General features: G+C 36.6%; 1 protein-coding gene and 1 long non-coding RNA gene across 2 annotated transcripts in view; one reads left to right on the top strand and one right to left on the bottom strand.

The window, feature by feature from the left end:
* The window catches only part of LOC311430747, a 39555-nt gene that overhangs the window by 1939 nt on the left and 19527 nt on the right, over positions 1 to 18089 (bottom strand). The window contains exon 2 of the long non-coding RNA XR_014689008.1: positions 1174 to 1370. This is a non-coding gene — a long non-coding RNA (uncharacterized lncRNA). The remainder of the gene's footprint in view (positions 1 to 1173; positions 1371 to 18089) is intronic.
* LOC311430744 (ras-related protein Rab-10-like) overlaps positions 1 to 18089 on the top strand; it is a 30999-nt gene that overhangs the window by 564 nt on the left and 12346 nt on the right. Inside the window, exons 2-4 of the mRNA XM_084507578.1 lie at positions 4752 to 4812; positions 5994 to 6132; positions 15134 to 15223. Coding sequence (XP_084363704.1) covers positions 4752 to 4812; positions 5994 to 6132; positions 15134 to 15223 — 290 coding nt within the window. The remainder of the gene's footprint in view (positions 1 to 4751; positions 4813 to 5993; positions 6133 to 15133; positions 15224 to 18089) is intronic.

Below are 18089 nucleotides of genomic sequence, written 5' to 3' on the forward strand. Positions count from 1 at the left end.
TTTAAGAGAAAGTGTGCACAAGAAATTGCGTCTTCCTATGTTTCAAACATCCCCAGCCCTATATATTTTTCAGTGTGGGAAGGGTTTGCTTAACTCAATAAATAATAGGTAGTATCTATGGCAGCATTTGGTCCTATTTTGTAACAGGGAATACTGGACTTACATGAAATTACTTGACTTGCCCACATGAGCACTGACGAAGCTAAACCCACCCTTTATTTTCCTGCATCTTCTTGCAAAGCATCTTCTGAAATCAACACTGACAAAACGAGAAGTATGCAACTAGCAGAAATGTAGTGAAATTGATCCTTATAATTTACAGGAGGTTTAAAAGAAAGAGTCTCACGGAACATCCATGAGAAACATCATGGACATCATAAACATCAGTTTTCTTAATCCATTTTCTATTGGAACTTAGATACGTAACCGTGAGATTGTAATTTTGATACAGATTTTTGATACATTTTGATACAGATTTTTGATTGTAATTTTGATACAGATTTTTTTTGTACTCTTAATCCAATCTATCACAGAGTCAAAAACCCCAGCATATCATGATATTAAGAATATATTTCCCCAGTTGTGGGTTGAAGGACTATAAAGAATAGCAAAGATAAAACAGCTTTGTAACCATTATGGACCAGGATTAACCTTATTTAGTTTTATAGTAATAAAACTTCTTCCTAAAACTTATTCCTGAGTTATTTAAAAACTTCTAAAGCATGCGTTTTATTTGAAATATAAATGAATCATCCAAATTTAGTATTTGTTAACTCCATGTGATTTTTCAAGTTATTTCTGAAACATGGCATCCCACTTAATTCTATTTTATGAAGCATGTTAGAGTATGGACTTTTAAAATCAATATGATTGTGGGTGAGGGCTATCGAAGTGGCGATGTTGAAGGTGGAAATTCCTTGCTCACAAGGACAGCTACGACCAAGAAAATTGAGTCTTTGCATCATGGTTGTGGTCGGTAATGGTGTAAAGGAAGAAGACTCATCGCAACATTTCAGATTTTTTTGTTCATGATGTCTTCTTCCTCTTTTTCTATGCTATCAAAATAACTGTTTTCACTTGCATGCCTGTCTCACACAAGCTCAGCCAAATGAACCCTATCTGTCATGCAGCCTGTTGAACGCTCGTCTGATGTTAATTGATATTTCACCCTACCTGTCCAGCTGGAACGTTGGTTAGAGTAGAGGGAAGATTATCCAGGCTGTTCGGTTTCTCAGCCATCTGAGTTTCCTGACAAAATCATATGTCACCTCCTTCCTGGGCAACAGAGGGTCATACTCACAGAAGTTAAAGGTTGTCTTGGAACTGCAGAGTCTCATTTCTTTGTCATCATGATTCACGGGTTTGTATTACTAGGAAGAAAAAAAAAAACAAAAACAAAAACTACTGTTACTGCAGGGAAACAAAATTACAAAATTTCTGGTAGGCTCCAGTAGTGAATTTTTCTAAAATAATGTATTTTATGAAATGAAACAAAAAATGTATCCACAGTAAATTTTCATTGAAAGCAGTTTATGTGGCACTTAAATGCTCAAGGATGGGTGCCCTTCCTCCTCCTCAATTATGCAGTTTGGGTAAATTATAAGCAGTTATAGTTTTCTAATTAAACTTATATGCACCATAAGGCAGATGCATTGTATTATGAATAGTAGGCAATGGTAGACTATAAAGAATAAATGTTTTTGTTTAAACAATGGCATTGCATATAACGGCATAGGGAAAGTTTATGAACAAAAACAAACCCTCTTGTATACAAGTGAACAGGATTGTGATCTCACCAGTTGTAAGGTTTTTATTTTGCTGGATTATAGTGGCTGTGGTCAAACAGGAAGGGAAAAACTTCTGTAGAGCTGTGAGTCACTCCAGACTTTCATAGTTGAAAGTGGTTCAACTCCCATTTTAGGATAAAAAAAAAAAAAAAAAAAAAGAAAAAGATAATTTCATTTTGAAATTTTATTCAAAACACAACTTTTGCTTATATTAAAATGCAAAATGCTCATATTAAAAAATAAAGAAATAAATAAAGATTTGTTATGCCTAAAATACAAGACCAAAGAGTGAAATTGCAAATTGAAGTGATTTATGCATTTGTTTTCAATGCACTATGACAGCCAGTTCTGACGTGTCGATACCCCAATTCTTACTTTACAAGGAAACAAAGTAGAGTTTATCAACAGAAATTAATTACATTGAAGGTAAACACGTTATGTTTATCTCAGTGGGAGCTTGGGAGTTGATACCAGCTCCTTATCTCTTCCCAGAGAAAGCTGAAGATGCTGTATGACTGGCTAGGAGCTGCACCGGGGTGTACACTGCTGTCTGTCTGAGTTGCTCAAACTCACATTTTAATCTGTATAAACGTATTTTTGTGCCTTTTATATCAGGACCTTGCCAGCTATATTGGGATGAAAAGTGTTTTGTAATTTTGTAGGCCAGCTGCAGAAGACGTCTCTGAGGAGGACTTTTGCACATGGTCAAAGACTGTTTCGTAGATGCTGAGGGAGGACATGGGCAATTCACAGCTGAATTCCTGTGTGGACAACTATTTTAATGCTTCTTAGACCTAGTTGTCTTCAAGGTCTCTCAGTCCTAATACGTCCACATTTATTATTTTGCAAGTAAAGAAAAGAAATTATTCTCATGGCTATAAAACATACGCATATAAAACTTGGAAATAACAACTAGAATTTGAGCTTGTACCCCGTGTACCCATTCTTGGTTTTATTTGACAGCTTAGAAGAAGCAAGTACAAGCTGTTGTATTCAAATAACGTTCATCTCAAGAGCAGTAATCAATGCTAGCTTCGTTATGTTGATCATATTGTATAGTACACGGGCCTAAAAGCATCTGAAATCTGTGAGCTGTCTTTGGCATTTTATTTCTCATTTTTCTTTTTTGTCTTTTCAATTTGCTAAGTTTGCATGAAATTTCATATAAAGACATGAACAATTCATGCATGCAGAACATATTGACTTCTGTTTTTCACTAACATTCATTGACCTTTTAGGTCAATAAATTTTGAAGTTGACTTAAGAAGTCAATATGCCTTATTTTAATTTAGATTAAGTTTTAGTCTGATTCAGCACTCTGCTTCCCTTTTTATAAATAATAAAAAAAAATCTTATATCAATTTATTATTAAAGTGTATGTCAAATAAAAACTGTTTCTTATGGGTGTGGGAATCCCTAGGTGGAGTGTAATTTTTTGCACCATTTGAAAGTGACTTTCCAGCCTCCCAGTAAGTGCCTTGTCCTTCTCAAGTGCTCTAACATCAATTGTAGAAAGTGATACAGATAATTAAACAAAACCATGTGAATTTCAGGAGCAAATGTTTTCTGTAACGTTTAAATTTCAACTGACATGAGCACATGAGCAAATCTGGCTTAAATTACCTTTCCAGACATTATTATTAATTCCATCAAGGAAGCTTTGTGTAATATTAATTACAGATACCAATTATATTATTTCATCTTCCCTTGCTATTGAAGCTTCAATAAAAATTCATCAAGTGAAGGACATGATTATCATAATAATTTTAAACTCTTTTGCCACATGCACATGAAAATGTTACTACCATTGGAATCTTGCATGTGAACATGTACTCTGCAAAGATTTGCACAAAATGCTTTCAGAAATAAAAAGAAGGGAACATTTCCTTCACTGCATTGATATTTTATTGCCATGAATGCTTTCCTTTTGTATTGACCTTGTGGATTCTTGGCCATGGAGAATGCAGTAGGGCCAGCTACCACAATGCTACCTTACCTTTATTTAATGTAATTGACTTAATGTAATTGCCTGAATTGCCTGGTTAATTTTCAGGGAGAAAAAAAAAAAAAAAAAAAAAAAAAAGAGAAAGAGAGAAATCAGTGAAATGTATTTCAAATTTCAGCAGGATAGTGAGGAAATACATCACTCCAAGGTAGCAGGTGATAGCAAACAGATTCTAATGTTAAGTTTGGAGCTTCAGCAAGGCACGAATCCAGGTGTGATTTCCCACACTTGTCATCCTAATTTGATAATATAATAAAGCACTATAAATTATAAGGAAAGTATCTTTGAGGAAGGATTTGTAATGTATGTAGAGATGATATTCAGCAGTGATTTCAAGTGCTAGTGGCTGATTTTAGCATTAACACTCTGGCTTTGAGATACACAGAGATAAAGACTACAGAGAAAGCAGAGACAGTTGTTGATTTGAATGAAATCCAGTGTATGCTTGTCTTTGCATTTAACTAATGCAAATAATTTCTATTCCTGTTCATGTAACCCTAGATTATTTTTTTTAGGGATTTGGGACTGAAGACTGAGAAATGGTATTGTGCGTGTAACAGCTTTGTAAGCATTTGTTGCCAACTATATATAGCCTTTTTGATGAAACTGGAAACAACTGAAATCACCAATGTATTTGCCAAGCATTACTGTGCATAAGCCATGCAACTGCTGTCCTGTCATTTGTCTAATAATGGAAATAAGCACATGTCGTTTCAGAATACCTGCACCTTTGCTTTGACCTGCCCCTCCATTGTATTTATTGGCACGTGGTTGTCTTCACCACTGAATAATTTCCTTTTACAACTTCCATTTTGAATGTATATGGTTAGTTTTTCTTCGTTTGATAGAGTTCCTTTTCACCTTCCGTTCAAAATTGCATGATAACTAGAGCTAAGAAACATTCTTCAAAAGCAAATCCATGTTACAAGAAATGTTACAGATTTTCTTCTTTCTTCTAGGCATTGATTTTAAAGTAAAGCCTATAACGCTTAATGATACAAGAGTGAAACTTCAAATATGGTAAGTTTTAATTTATATCACAAATGAAAGCCAATTAACGTGCATTACCACATGAAAAATCTCATCTGCTTTTATGTGTGTGCCTGCATTTAAGTGCAACTGTTATGTAGCAGGTCATTTTAAAATTTTAATTTCGGATAGGGGAGCATATTTTTTGCGTTAACTAAATTTTTTTTTTTTGCATTAACTTTCTTTTTAACTAAAGTAAGATAAAAAGAGTTGTTGCTAGATTGCTTTAGCAATAAAACTTTGCTGTTAACAGCATGCACACAATGCAGATCTACAAACCATATTAAGTATATTTAATTGTATGAGAACATTGAGGGAAGTGACAAAGCAAGAAAATGTTATGTTTCATTACCCAACAAATGCAGGCTCAAATGACTGAAAACTATTCAGATGAATCTTTGGGAACTTACACTCCTTTTTTGTTTGTTTGTTTTTGAGGCTTTTCTAAATGGTATATAGGAATGCAGACAGCTATGTCTACAGGCATCCAATACAGACAGTTATCTATAGTTATCAGTATTTAATTCTCAAGGAGTAACTCTGTATCTGAATTATCTGACCAGTGTTAGATATTCAGTTACTCCATCTCAGCTTCTAATACAAAAGTCTTGAAGGCTTGTTGGCAGCTTTCTCAAGGCATAATTGTGTGTAGGAATCTCTGCATCCCAGTATATTACGTTTCATTCCAAATACCTGTCTTCCATCTAAACCAGATCACTTTCTGTGTCACAGTTTACAAAGTACTAGTCAGAGTGTAGGATGTCATCTGACACCTGCAGTGCTTGTACTCCAGATTTTATTTATTTTTTTTGCCACCTGAGTTGAACTCATCTTGCTGATTAACTATGTACAAGGAAGTGAACTTGAACTGTGTATAAAGTGGTGAGCTTGAAGTTACACTCAGACTTCAGCCACTGGGTTAGCTTTCCTAGTAGGGCTGTGTTACTCAACCTAAACTTCAGTGTATTTCTTTGACTGCTAAACATACTTGAAACCTGGCACCCAGATTTCCTCCCATCCTTATATTCACTTGTTCCTTCCATACACGGTTCAAAATGTATTCAGCTCTGGAAAACAAAGTGATTTTTCTTGAAGGGAGGGGTTCTACAGTTTATTCATTGATTTTAAATTTATTTATGCATTTATTGGTGACTTTTTATGGTTTCTTTCAGGGATACTGCTGGCCAGGAACGTTTCCATACGCTTAGTACTAGCTATTTTCGTGGAGCACAAGGCTTTGTGCTTGTATATGATATCACAAATATGGACAGTTTTCAAGGCATCACAAGCTGGATGAAAGATATCCATGAGGTAAATATATTTCACAGCAGTTGACCTTTTAATGAAGGTAGTTAATGAATTACTGCAGTTAATGTTTTAAATGACTGCACAAAATTTATTGTTGTTCTTGGAGCTGTATGTTTCTAACCACAATTTCTTATATTTAATTCAGCACATGGTATGATAGTAAGCTTAATGTTATGTGAAACTGAAGGACCGTGTAGATTATCCAGAGCAACCCCTTGCTGATACAGGAGTGTTTTCTGAAGTACGTTTAAAACACATCTTCAAATCCAGTTTCACATATACTATGTTACAGTGCTCTTGTCACCGGTGTGGCTGTTCACAAGACCTACAAGCCAATCTCCGTGAGTTTCTCCCAGGATTTTAATTAGCTTCAATGTCAAAATTCCATATAATAATCAGTGATTGCCGTTTCCTAATTTCATTACTTTTTATGTCATCACCTCATCCCAAAAATCATATTAAGCAAATCAAATGAAACATCCTGTTTTTCTTTGCTGTATATTCCCATGTGAGAATGGGAGGAAATAGCAGAGAGCAGGGTCAGCCCTTTTTTGGTGCAGCAAACTGTTGGTTTAGTTCATCTGCTTGTGGTACTGCAGCCAGAAAAGTCTGTTTGCATGTGACATAGGAAGGGATTCAGCAGTGCATGACTGCCAGGCAGGGAGCATGTTCCTACAAACTTGCCTGCATGTGAAAGTTTGCTCCTGTTGTGCTGCTTCTGGAGCTTGTTAGACCCCTCTGAGCTTCACTCCACCTCACTAATGTGGTGAAAAATTAACACAGCAAAAACAGTTGTGTAGTTTTCCGCTGTGTTAGTGAGCTTAAGAGGTTCATAGAAAGGTCTGGCAGTTTATGGAGTTGTCATAAGGGAGAGGAATAGGAAGGCTGGGAGAAGAATGTGTGGGAACAAGGTCAGGAAGGAGCTAGGGAGGAAATTGTCAGGCATCAGATCACTGAGCTGCCTGTAAACCAGTGCCAGGAGCCTGTATTCATAGAATCATGGAACGCCTTGGGTTGGAAGGGACCTTAAAGATCACCTTGCTACAACTCCATTGCCATGGGCAGGGACACCTCCCAGTAGACCAGGTTGCCCAGGGCCTCATCCATCCTTGAACACTTTGAACACCTCCAGGGATGGGGCATCCACAACATTTCTAGGCAGACTGTTCCAGTGCCTCACTACCTTCTGAGTGAAGAATTTCCTCCTAATTTCCATATAATTTAAATCTTCCCTTTTTTAATTTAAAACCATTCCCCCTTTTTCTGCCATTAGCGGCCTGAATAATATTTCTCAGTCCCTCTTGATGTGTGCTGTTGGGTAGAGATAGGTCTATTTTCTATGTATTGACACAAAAAGTTTATAGTTAGTATGGCTGCGTAAGAATCCAAACAAGATAATGCTCTTTGTTGATTAAAATCAAGTAAACATTCAGGCAGGTTTTTTTATAATACTTACAGCCTCTGCAAACTGGTAGGAATATGACATGATGGATGGATGGATGGATGGATGGATGGATGGATGGATGGATGGATGGATGGATGGATGGATGGAAGAGCTCATCTTGGAAAAGCAGGCTCTGAAAGAAAAACATCGAAGACATCCTTTTCTCTTGTCACACCTTCAGTATACAGATGAATTAATGAACTATGTATGGTCATATATCCCATAATACGTACTTTGGGTATCTTATACTGTTGGTAGGACATTGCATTTACATTGCTTCAGTATTAAGAACATTACTATCTATGATGACCTAGTACAATATTATCCTTGACCTTATGGCTATCTTAGAAGTCTTACTGTCAACAGAGTGTAACTTAAATAATGTTTTACAAAGGAGACTTGATGAAAATAGCCTAAGTGGCTTGTCTGCACACAACTTCACACATGTTTTATCATTATGTTAAGGAAAGCATGTTCCCTTCTGTTAGGCAAACCAACAAAAGTAACAACTGGATGAGCTATGATTTAACTGAGCACACAATCTGACAGTAGGCTTACTGTTACCTGAAGCTGAAAGTGTAGATTATCCATATATATCCATTGATATATCTCCATGGATAGCATTGACACAGCAGTCCCAATGAGAGAGCAGCCTGGACAGCAGGCTGACCATGAGCCAGCAATGTGCCCTTGTGGTCAAGAAGGCCAATGGTATCCTGGGCTGCATTCAGAAGGTGAAGGGAGGTGATCCTGCCCCTCTACTCAGCTGTGGTGAGGTCTCACCTGGAGTATTGCATCCAGTTCTGGGCTCCCTAGTACAAGAGGGACATGGAACTGCTGAAGCAAGTCCAGAGGAGGGCTATGAAGACAATGAGAGGCCTGGAGTACCTGTTGTATGAGGACAGGCTGAGAGAACTGGGCCTGTTTAGCCTGAAAAAGAGAAGACTGAGGGCAGACCTCGTCAATGTATGTAAATATCTGAGGGGAGAATGTCGAGAGGATGGAGCCGGTCATGTGCCCAGCAACTGGATGAGAGACGATGGGCACAAACTGAAGCACAGGAAATTCTGGCTGAATATGGCAGGGCACTTCTTTGCTGTGAGGGTGACAGCACTGGAACAGATTGCCCAGAGAGGTTGTGGAGTCTCCTTCTCTGGAGATACTCAAAACCAGCATAGATGCCATCCTGCACAACGTGCTCTAGGTGATCCTGCTCAGCAGGGGTTTGGACTAGATAATCTTCAGAGGTCCCTTCCAATCTCAGCCATTCTGTGATTCTGTGATATATATACACATATATATGTATGAAATATTTATCTAACTTCATACTGCCTCCAAAGGGGTCATTTTGCCCTATCATCTTTAATACATCAACAAGATAGTTGATTCACAAGGGGAGGGAAGGATGGGAAGAGCACTTGTAGCCAGAGTCCTACAGTGGTAAAGCTTAGATCTGCTCGAATCCATCAGGAAATCACACCTGCATGAGCCTGCTTTCTGGTCATGACATGTAAAAGTTTTCATGTAAACATGCTCAAGCTATTAATAATTGCATTGTTTAATCTTACCCCCAAAATTACTTCCTTATTTTAAAATAAAAAAAAAATATATCAAACAATTTCTAGGAATGTAAATTGCACGATTGATTGTACCAATCTTAAAACTAGCAGTTAGTGAGTGTTGTAATGGAGCTAGATAATAATAAAAAATAATTTAATCATAGTGTAGTATCAATTTCTGAACTGTCTTGGTGTAAATATGTGGGACTTTTCATTGTAAAAGAAGTGTTTCTAAGCAATAACTGTTACAACATAGGGCATATCATGAAAATTAATTACTTGCTGGAGCATATCAATATTCCTTGAATTTGCTTTGGTCTGTACATGCAAACCAGTATTTAATTCCCCACAGATGCCCAGTATCAAAGTGGCTGTTACTACAGCATCCTTAAAAATAAAAATAGTAAAAAAATAAATAATAAAAAAGGAAACAGGTACAGGTTTTGTTAAAAGACAGATTGTTAGGTAAAGTTTATACCTGAACCAATCAAACAGGATTTTTGAGGTGATTCAGTTATTACAATTGCACTCTTGCTTTTTAATTCTTTTTACACAGAGCTTTTAAATTGAAGGATTTTTAAAAATCTGTTCAGTGCGCTAAGCTATTTTTATTTTCAACTGCTGTAAAAATCTAAGCAGTTTAGCATTCTTAGAAACTCCACTGATTTTAGAAAAACTGGTCAGTCAGTGCTATTGCAATCAGATTGCCAGTAATGTTATCATTGTATTTAAATTATTTTAAGTTTGGAATATGGCAACTCTCCTATTAAAAATGAATTATTGTTTAAGGAAATTCAAGACATAACTATAGTTTTGTACCTGTATTGTTCTAACATTTGTGCTCAGTACTAGAGCAGAACTAAGTAACAGGATTGTATATAAAAAGGTTACTAGAATAATATACTCACAACTGAGCATTGTAGGACTTCATTGACAAATCCAGTACAGGTATATTGGATTTGTAATGCACTCATTAGGAGCATGATCATTGCAGGAAAATTACTTTAGAACCTGCAACCATTCTTTATTCATAGGTGATACCATATTTATTGTTTTGTTTTGTTGTGTTTTTTTTTTTCCTCTAGACTGTTGAGTTCAGAAAGGCTGATTCTATTTGGCTGTTAAAAATCAAATACAAGTAACTGTGTACCAAATCCATTTGCAGAAAGCAGTTCTTTTCAGGATGTGTTGAAGAAGATCCCAGTTAACATAATGGCAAAAAAATTACTCCCAGTAGTAAATCCTTAAAAAGGTTCCCAGAGAGCATCTGGATCTCTGGAGATGTGTAAAATTCAGTTCCACAGGGCCTTGAGCAACCTCATCACATGACTTCAAAGTTGGGCCAGTTCTGAGCACGGGGTTAGACCAGATGACTTCCAGAAGTCCTTACCAACCTGAATCACTCCATGATTCACACATGGGGTATGGGTCACCAGAAACTTTGACATAGATGGCAGGCCCTGGTTTTCTTTGTGCTAGTTTCCTGATGTGGCCATGAAGATGGCATTACCAGTTCCTAACAATTACCTTTGTGCTGGAAATCATGTTCAAGAACTGGTTGATGTAATCTGGTGTTTTTATAATACACTGGCTTTCTTCTTGTGGTATCTGAAATAAGTGACCCCTCAACCAGGATATTGGATGTATGGGTGTGGTGAACAGAACCTTTTCTGGTTCTGTGCAATGCGATGCATCTGAGAGTTAGGATCTTGGAAAGTATATCTGCATCATATTTAAATAAAAGCTCCACAGCAAAATGCTTTGCAAATGTAAATTAGTTTGACTTCAAATTGCTCTGAGTTTTTCTTCTTCAGATGGGAAAGCCTGGTGCCAAAAGGATTGAATTCGTAGATGAGTTTGTTGTTACGACTCTGATTAGAACTGAAAATTTCTTGTCCTTGTCATTTTGCTAAATTGCTCTATCTCTAATCCCAGATTGGTTTGAGGATAAATTGGTTTATGTCCAATCAAGTCTAAGTTTGTTAATAGATAAACCAATTCTACCACTTGTACAATTCCACCAAAACTCAGAAATGAGGCATTTGTAACTGAGGTCAAAACATGGCCCTTGGAAAAATATGTGGAAAGAGTTATCTGTGAGAATCGTCATTTGAACACTGCAAATGATACTGTCAAAGAGAATGTGGGGACACTGTATTCTTAACAAATTATTCTTCATTAGTAGAAGGGGTAAGTTCTTTGTATCGTTGTCTATTAAGTAGGAGGAAGAAACTTCCTTGCCTTATGACCTTCCCCAGCTCTGCCTTCATCTCGCTGCATGCTGATCTCATCTTCATATCTGAAAAATTACATTAATGCTACTCATTTTCCTTACATACAAACTAGTGAAGCATTACAATAGTGTTTTTATCAGATCTGGGTTCTGTTTCACTGTTTGGACCTGCAAGCAAACTTCCATTTCCCTTTCAAGCTGTAATCAGTGATTACCAAAACAGTGCAGCCCTGTACAGCTATGCTGTGGAAACATGGTGGAAGGACAAGGTGGTGATTCTGAGAAAAAAGTAATGCTTCACCGGATAGATGCAAAGAGGAGTCTGGATGAGCTTTGGATTAATAATGCTCAGCATGCTGCAGGGGGCAGGCTGAGGCCACCCATTCACGGTAGGGTCTGTGCTCACCGTTTAAGTGCAGGGATGGTCTCCCAGTAAGCTGTAAGTACACATGTGATGCCGTTCTCTTTCCAAACAGATGTTTGTGCTACTTTTGACGTATAAATTCACAACACGTCTGTGAAAAGTTTCTCTGCAGAATGAGAAAAAGTGCAGAAAAACATCAAAGAAAAAAGAATACATACAAAAAGAATGAGCAAGGCATTCTCCATATTGCACTCTTGGTTTCTCTTACTACCTACATAGTCAAGGTGACTTAGAATATGCATTTACCAGGTTGAACACACAGGTTAGGTAAAAGTTAAGTGGTCCTGTAGTTATTTAGGGCCAGGGATGGATGGCTGCTGCTGGAGCAGGCTGCATGAGCACACGATGGTGTTACCTGATGTGAGCCGTGTTCCTAGTCTGGTCTGTGGCACCACTGAGATTGTGGCTATGGTGCTGCTCCCTCATGTGGCCACCCAACACAGCAGCTGGCAAGCAGCAGCCTGACTCCAGCTTTTGCCAAAACCTGGTAACTCCAAACTCTTCCAAACTAGTCAAAACACTTGGTTGGCCTCAATAAATCTCACAACTTCAAATTTCAAAGAAAAATAGGGTGTTGATGTAGCCTTTTTGGACATAAAATACATTTACATATATATATATATATATAGTCTAGGTTTTCTCCAAGTTCGTACTTTTTTAATTTGAATTTTCAGTGGAATATGAACTTTGAAATGTTAAAAGCAGAATAAAAACTGAGGAGAGTCAACCAAAACTCTGGATGTATTTTTGAAATACCAAGACAAAACATTTTTTTTTCACTGCTCAAAAAAAGAAATTTTCTCTTTTTTTTTTTTTTTTTTTTTTTTTTTTTGCCTTGATTAAATTTTGATAGTACTTTTCCATGACATGGGAGAAATGCTTCCTGACTCCGTTAGCTGGCTTACATAATAGCGTCTTAACAACTGTAAAATAATCATCCTCTTTTTAGCTATAGATTTTGCATTTGCAAGGCTTATTCCTACGCTATAAATAAAAGAGGATGAAAATACACAGTGAGCTTTTAGAAGCACTGAAGAGCCATATTTTTGGCCAATGGAAATCAGTGTACCTCTGCAGTTTTTATGCCAACTGAGCACATGGTCAAGCTTCTGCCTACTCATATTGAGGTATTTTTTTAAGACTTCATCTGCACAATCAGTTTTCAAAATTTAAAATTAAGGTAATTTTTGTTTATATCCTTTAGTTTTCTAAAAGGAAGAAACTTCAAGATATTAACTTAAAAAAAAATCCAGTCAAAGTGAAAATTCATAATGAAATTGTATTAATGTAGAAATACAGTTATTTATGAAAGTAAATACTGAAAGGCATGGTATTTAGACCCTTCAGATGTTTTTATTATTTGAAATTGTGTAGAAAGAACATTTCCACTTTAAAAAGTTGTGCTGTTTGTGCAGAAATACACAACAGGATGGATTTCATGTTTTTGCACAGAAAGGATGCTAGCATTTTCTTTTGACCTTTTGCTTCAGAGTGAAGTCAAATGTCACTGGTAAAACCCTCAGCTGCATACAGCCTTCTTTCAAATAAAAAGTTGATTACATGATGAGATTAAATTGTCTATTTACTCTACCCTATTTTAAGGACTGATGTATGCAATTTTATGTAGGAGAACCATTCACCTTAATGAGTAAAGCTCCAGCGCATTCTGGAACAGCCAACATTTTGGTCTATTAATCCAGGTTAGACTGATTCATTATTTTTGGCCTGTACTTTATACTCTTATGATGAGCTTACTTCATTTTAATACTGCATTGTCTTGAACATCAGCTGTGGTTATGAAATGAGATTAGCTGACTCTAAAATGAGAGTGGATTAAAAAAGTGAAATGGTGTTCCTTAATAATAAATTGTGCCCACTGCTGTACTCTTCAAATGAGGCAACTTAGTTGTAAAAGAGAGGGGAAAAAAAGACAAAAAATAACGATTCTGTCATCCTTTAATGAATAGAGATTTTTCTTTAAATTTCTCTGTCGGGGGTACTTGTGTCCATGTGCAGCTGTGAGTGCTCTGGGGAAGAGGGTTGTCTGTGCTTGTTTTTGTCTTATGGTACAGATTCTGAGAATTGTGGTTGTGAATGCTCAAAGTGTTTGGCTTCTTCTGATACCGGAATTGTAGTGCAGCTGTAATGATGAATTATCAGTGTTCTCTTGTTGCTTATTTGGAGATGAGGCATCTTCTGTCACATTGGGTAGGTGAATATACTTACATATACCTGTTCCTTTCAGTCTTTCCGCAGAAAAATTTTCAAGCTATTAGCTAGTTTTAATCCTCTCTGAAAGAGATAGAGACACCCTACGGCTTTATTAGTATTATAAAAATTAAGAATTTATTAGGGATCAGAGATTTCATCAGCATCCTTGTAGAGAGATCTGTAGCATGAGATCAAACTATCTGAATCGTCAGAGGAGCTGTGAGAGCATTTACTTTCAGAATATGTCATGGGATCAGATCACATGTGCATTGTCTCTAGACTAAGACCCTCAGCTTCCTCCATTGAAGCATCAAAAGTGGTTTTAAATACTGTGTTTTTCACAACAACTGTCAGTTTGCAATTTCCACATTCTGTTGCTGAACTGTTCCGTTTCCCTGTCATTATTCCAGTCATGTAGAGTTACAGTGGCTTATCTTAAAATAACACTGATGTAAAGCATCCAGAGTCATCATGTACGTAACTGGATTAGTGGAACGAAGGATAGAGGCAAGGTCAAAAAGCTAGATTTTTCTTCCTTCTGAAATCAATGAGGTTTTAAAATTTTTACTTCATTAAAAATCTATTGCCTTCTTCTGAGTGTCTTGGAATAATCAAACTTTTATGTTGAGTTTGAGCACCTTGAATGTAATTTTACTGTCTGTGTGCAAAAGTGAAGTACAGAGAGGTGCTCTTTCAGGTGCAGCAAATTCTTTCCTTTTTTCCCTTTGAGTGCCAGATGTAGACCTGACTAACATGCTAATCCATGAACCCGTTACTTCAGGGAGGGCAGTGTCTGCGACTTTGGGGCATTTCCAGTCACTTTAAAACCTCAAGATCAAGCATTCATCAGAAGACAGCACCCATGCACCATATACTTTATACCGCATTGAAAGATGTTCCAAATTATGCCCTGTGCTTGTAAGCGGCTTTTCTCTGCTCCGTGCAGTCTTGATGTTTTCCTCAGAATCCTGTGAACTCATGAAAAATGTTTCCACAGATGAAAAGGTCAGGACAGAATTTAGCCTTTACTTTCAAGGGAATAGTGCTGAAGGTTAGTGTGAGTTGAAGGTGAAAGGCTTACGTTGTTTGCTTTTTTCCTAACATGACACTTACTAATGCTGGTTCTCTTTCAGAAAGCAGGTGATGAAGTGGACATAATACTGTTGGGCAACAAGTGTGATAAGGAGTCTGAACGTGTAGTTCCAAAACGTAAAGGAGAAAAGGTATCATTGATCATTGGTGCTTTCTTCTGCTGAGTATCTTAGTATGTGACTATGAACTACTACACTGAAAGTGATAAAAGGCTCCTGGGTTCCAAAAACTCTGTTAGAAATAGCTCCAGAAGAACAATGTCATTCGTTGTGTTTTGTGTTTTGTTGTTTGTTTGTTTGTTTGTTTTTAAATATATGTACAGAAATTCATTAAATATCTCCTAGTTGCTCTCTTCAGAATACTGATTCTTATTTTAAAAGTTACAATGAACTTAAATAGTTTCAGGCATTATGGTAGAAATTGTATTTTTCAAATTATATTTACAAAGATTTTAGAATCTACATTTCCAGAGTACTGTTGTAATGTGGAATGCTAAAATATAATGCAAAGTACATTCTGCATCATTTTTATAGTACTTGATGTACTTATCAATGATTTTTTGCTACAGTCTGACTGTAAAGAGCTATTCTGGCAGCCTGTGCACTGTGATCTTCATTGTTTATAAATAGCTCTAAATAATACTGTACAGATACATTTAGAGGACATCCAGCTACCCTCCTAGTTCTAATTGTGTGGGCTGTACAGCTGAGATTATAGTTTAATTATAGTATAATATAGTTTAGACTATAGAAGAAGAACTGGTAAGTGGGGAGTACTGTTTTAAAGGCGATGGCAAATGACCGTCACTGAGAACCTGTCAGGAAATCCAGGAGGCATGCAGTGGCAGAAGAAACTGTGGTGCTGACTTAATGTTGCAGTTTAGCTTGGAGTATATACCAGTAATTTTTGCAGCTGAAAATTGTATGCATCTGTTGTATGTATGTTGGAACAAACCCTTCTACTATGCATTTAGGCACGGTGAGTCAGCAGGTTATACTGTGTTTGAGGAAAAGAACACTGATAATTTCTTGCCAATTATATAATTCCAGATTAAGAAACTTTAAAGAATAGCATAAGGTGTACTGTATCTGTGTACACGGAAAAAGGTTGCTGAAAAATATATGTATACTCTAACTCAAGGAATACAATGTTATAAATCTGAAGGCTCACTGGATGCATGTGCACAAGAGGGCAGTATTAGGGTTTTGCATATGGTATTAACAATGACTTTTTCTGACTTCTGCATCCTTAACGATGCAATCAAAATTTCTCTTAATGCAGTCTTTTTGTTGAGAAACAAGTCATTACCCCCTCACCACTGTGTCTGCTTTCCAGATTTCTCCTGTGTTCTGAGGCAGCTCTTCAGTTATACTATTTTTCTTTTAATGTGATGTTAAAATGCTAGAGAATCTGACTGAGCTAGCTGGAGAAAGATTGCATTAGCAGAGGGTAAGCTAATATTCTTCTCTCACTCCGAGAAAGGAAATACCATATTAAGAGGGGAAAATGGTTTAATGCAAACTCTGCCACATAATAATTCGCACTTATATATTTCTTATTGCCCTGTGAGTATAAGCTGTAAGCATTGTTCTGCTCAGAATTTTGCACAGATCAAAGGATTCTCCGGGAATCTTACCATGGATTTTGGCATTTCCGTAACAAGCTGTCATAACTGAGTGGTCATGGTATGCCCGTGTAAAAACTAATTTAATACAGAGAAATTATATTTTTAAAGCTTGTTTTTGTAATTGTATCATTTTGGTCACTCATAAGTTGACATACTTAATTTTAACACTATGAAGTATTTTCTTAGATTAATAACTTTTATTTATTCATTTTGAGAAAAGTTTGAATTCAACCTTTTTGGGGCTCCTCCTCCAATTCCCCTCTTCCCCAAACCAATAACATTATTTTTCTCATTGAAAAATAAGTAAAAAAGCTGAAGGTTACATAATTTGGTAGAATGTGCCCATTTTTCTTGTCACATCTTTCTAACAGAAATAGACAAATGTGTTTGCTTGTTTGTTTTCCTTTTTGCTCTTCATGTGCCTGACTTCAGAACTGATTTTACAGGTAAATATGCGTGAAAAAAAAATACTCCACAGTGCTAGGAATATTACAGACAAATCTCTGTGATTCAACACTAAGAAATCATAGCAGCATTTTACTAGGAATTACCATATTTTTAGTTAAAAGAAATAAACAGTTGGAATTAAACTTAGCTTTGGAAGAGATACTGGCAATTATTTATTTATTTGTTTGTTTATTTATTTTGTGAGACATGAGCTTATTTCACTTGAGATCTCCAAACTGTTCTCAAGGATGATATAAAATAATGTTTCCAAGTAGCATTATCACCACCAGTTTGGTATTTAGTTTTATTTACAGATTTATTCAAGATATTCCTGACAGTTAAAAAAAAAAAAAAAAAAAAAAAAAGGTAAAAATTCTTAGAGTGTGCCTTTCCAGGTTGTTTGAGGTAGATTAGCCAAAGCTCATACTTGCTGCTGCATTAATACTGGGCTGATGGTGTGGGTTGCTTTTTTTCATTTATGTACATTTGTAGACAACTTGCTTGCCACTATACTTAGTAGAATTGGAACAGTACATACATTAATGCATACATTTGTGGAGTCTCCCTCTTTGGAGGAGAGGCTCAAAAGCCATTTGGCTCAAAAATGTCCAAAAGCCATTTGGACATGGTCCTGTGCAACCTACTCCAGATGGCCCTGCTTCAGCAAGGAGGTTTGACCAGGTGACCTCCAGAGGTCCCTTCCAACCTCAGCCATTCTGTGATTCTCTGATTAATCTTCTCTATTCGGTGTTCTTTATTCATTCTTCTTGATTTATTAAATCCTTATCCAACCATTTAAAGGACAAGGATGTGATCTGAAATGTTCAACAGAGGGCAAATCCTGTGAGCCACCCTGATTGCCTTTTATGATACCAGGAAATGAGGATGTGGATAAGGGAATAGCAGTGGTTTTGATACATTTT

The sequence above is a fragment of the Aythya ferina genome (assembly GCF_964211825.1).
Source record: "Aythya ferina genome assembly, chromosome: 2".
NCBI classification, from domain to species: Eukaryota; Metazoa; Chordata; class Aves; order Anseriformes; family Anatidae; genus Aythya; species Aythya ferina.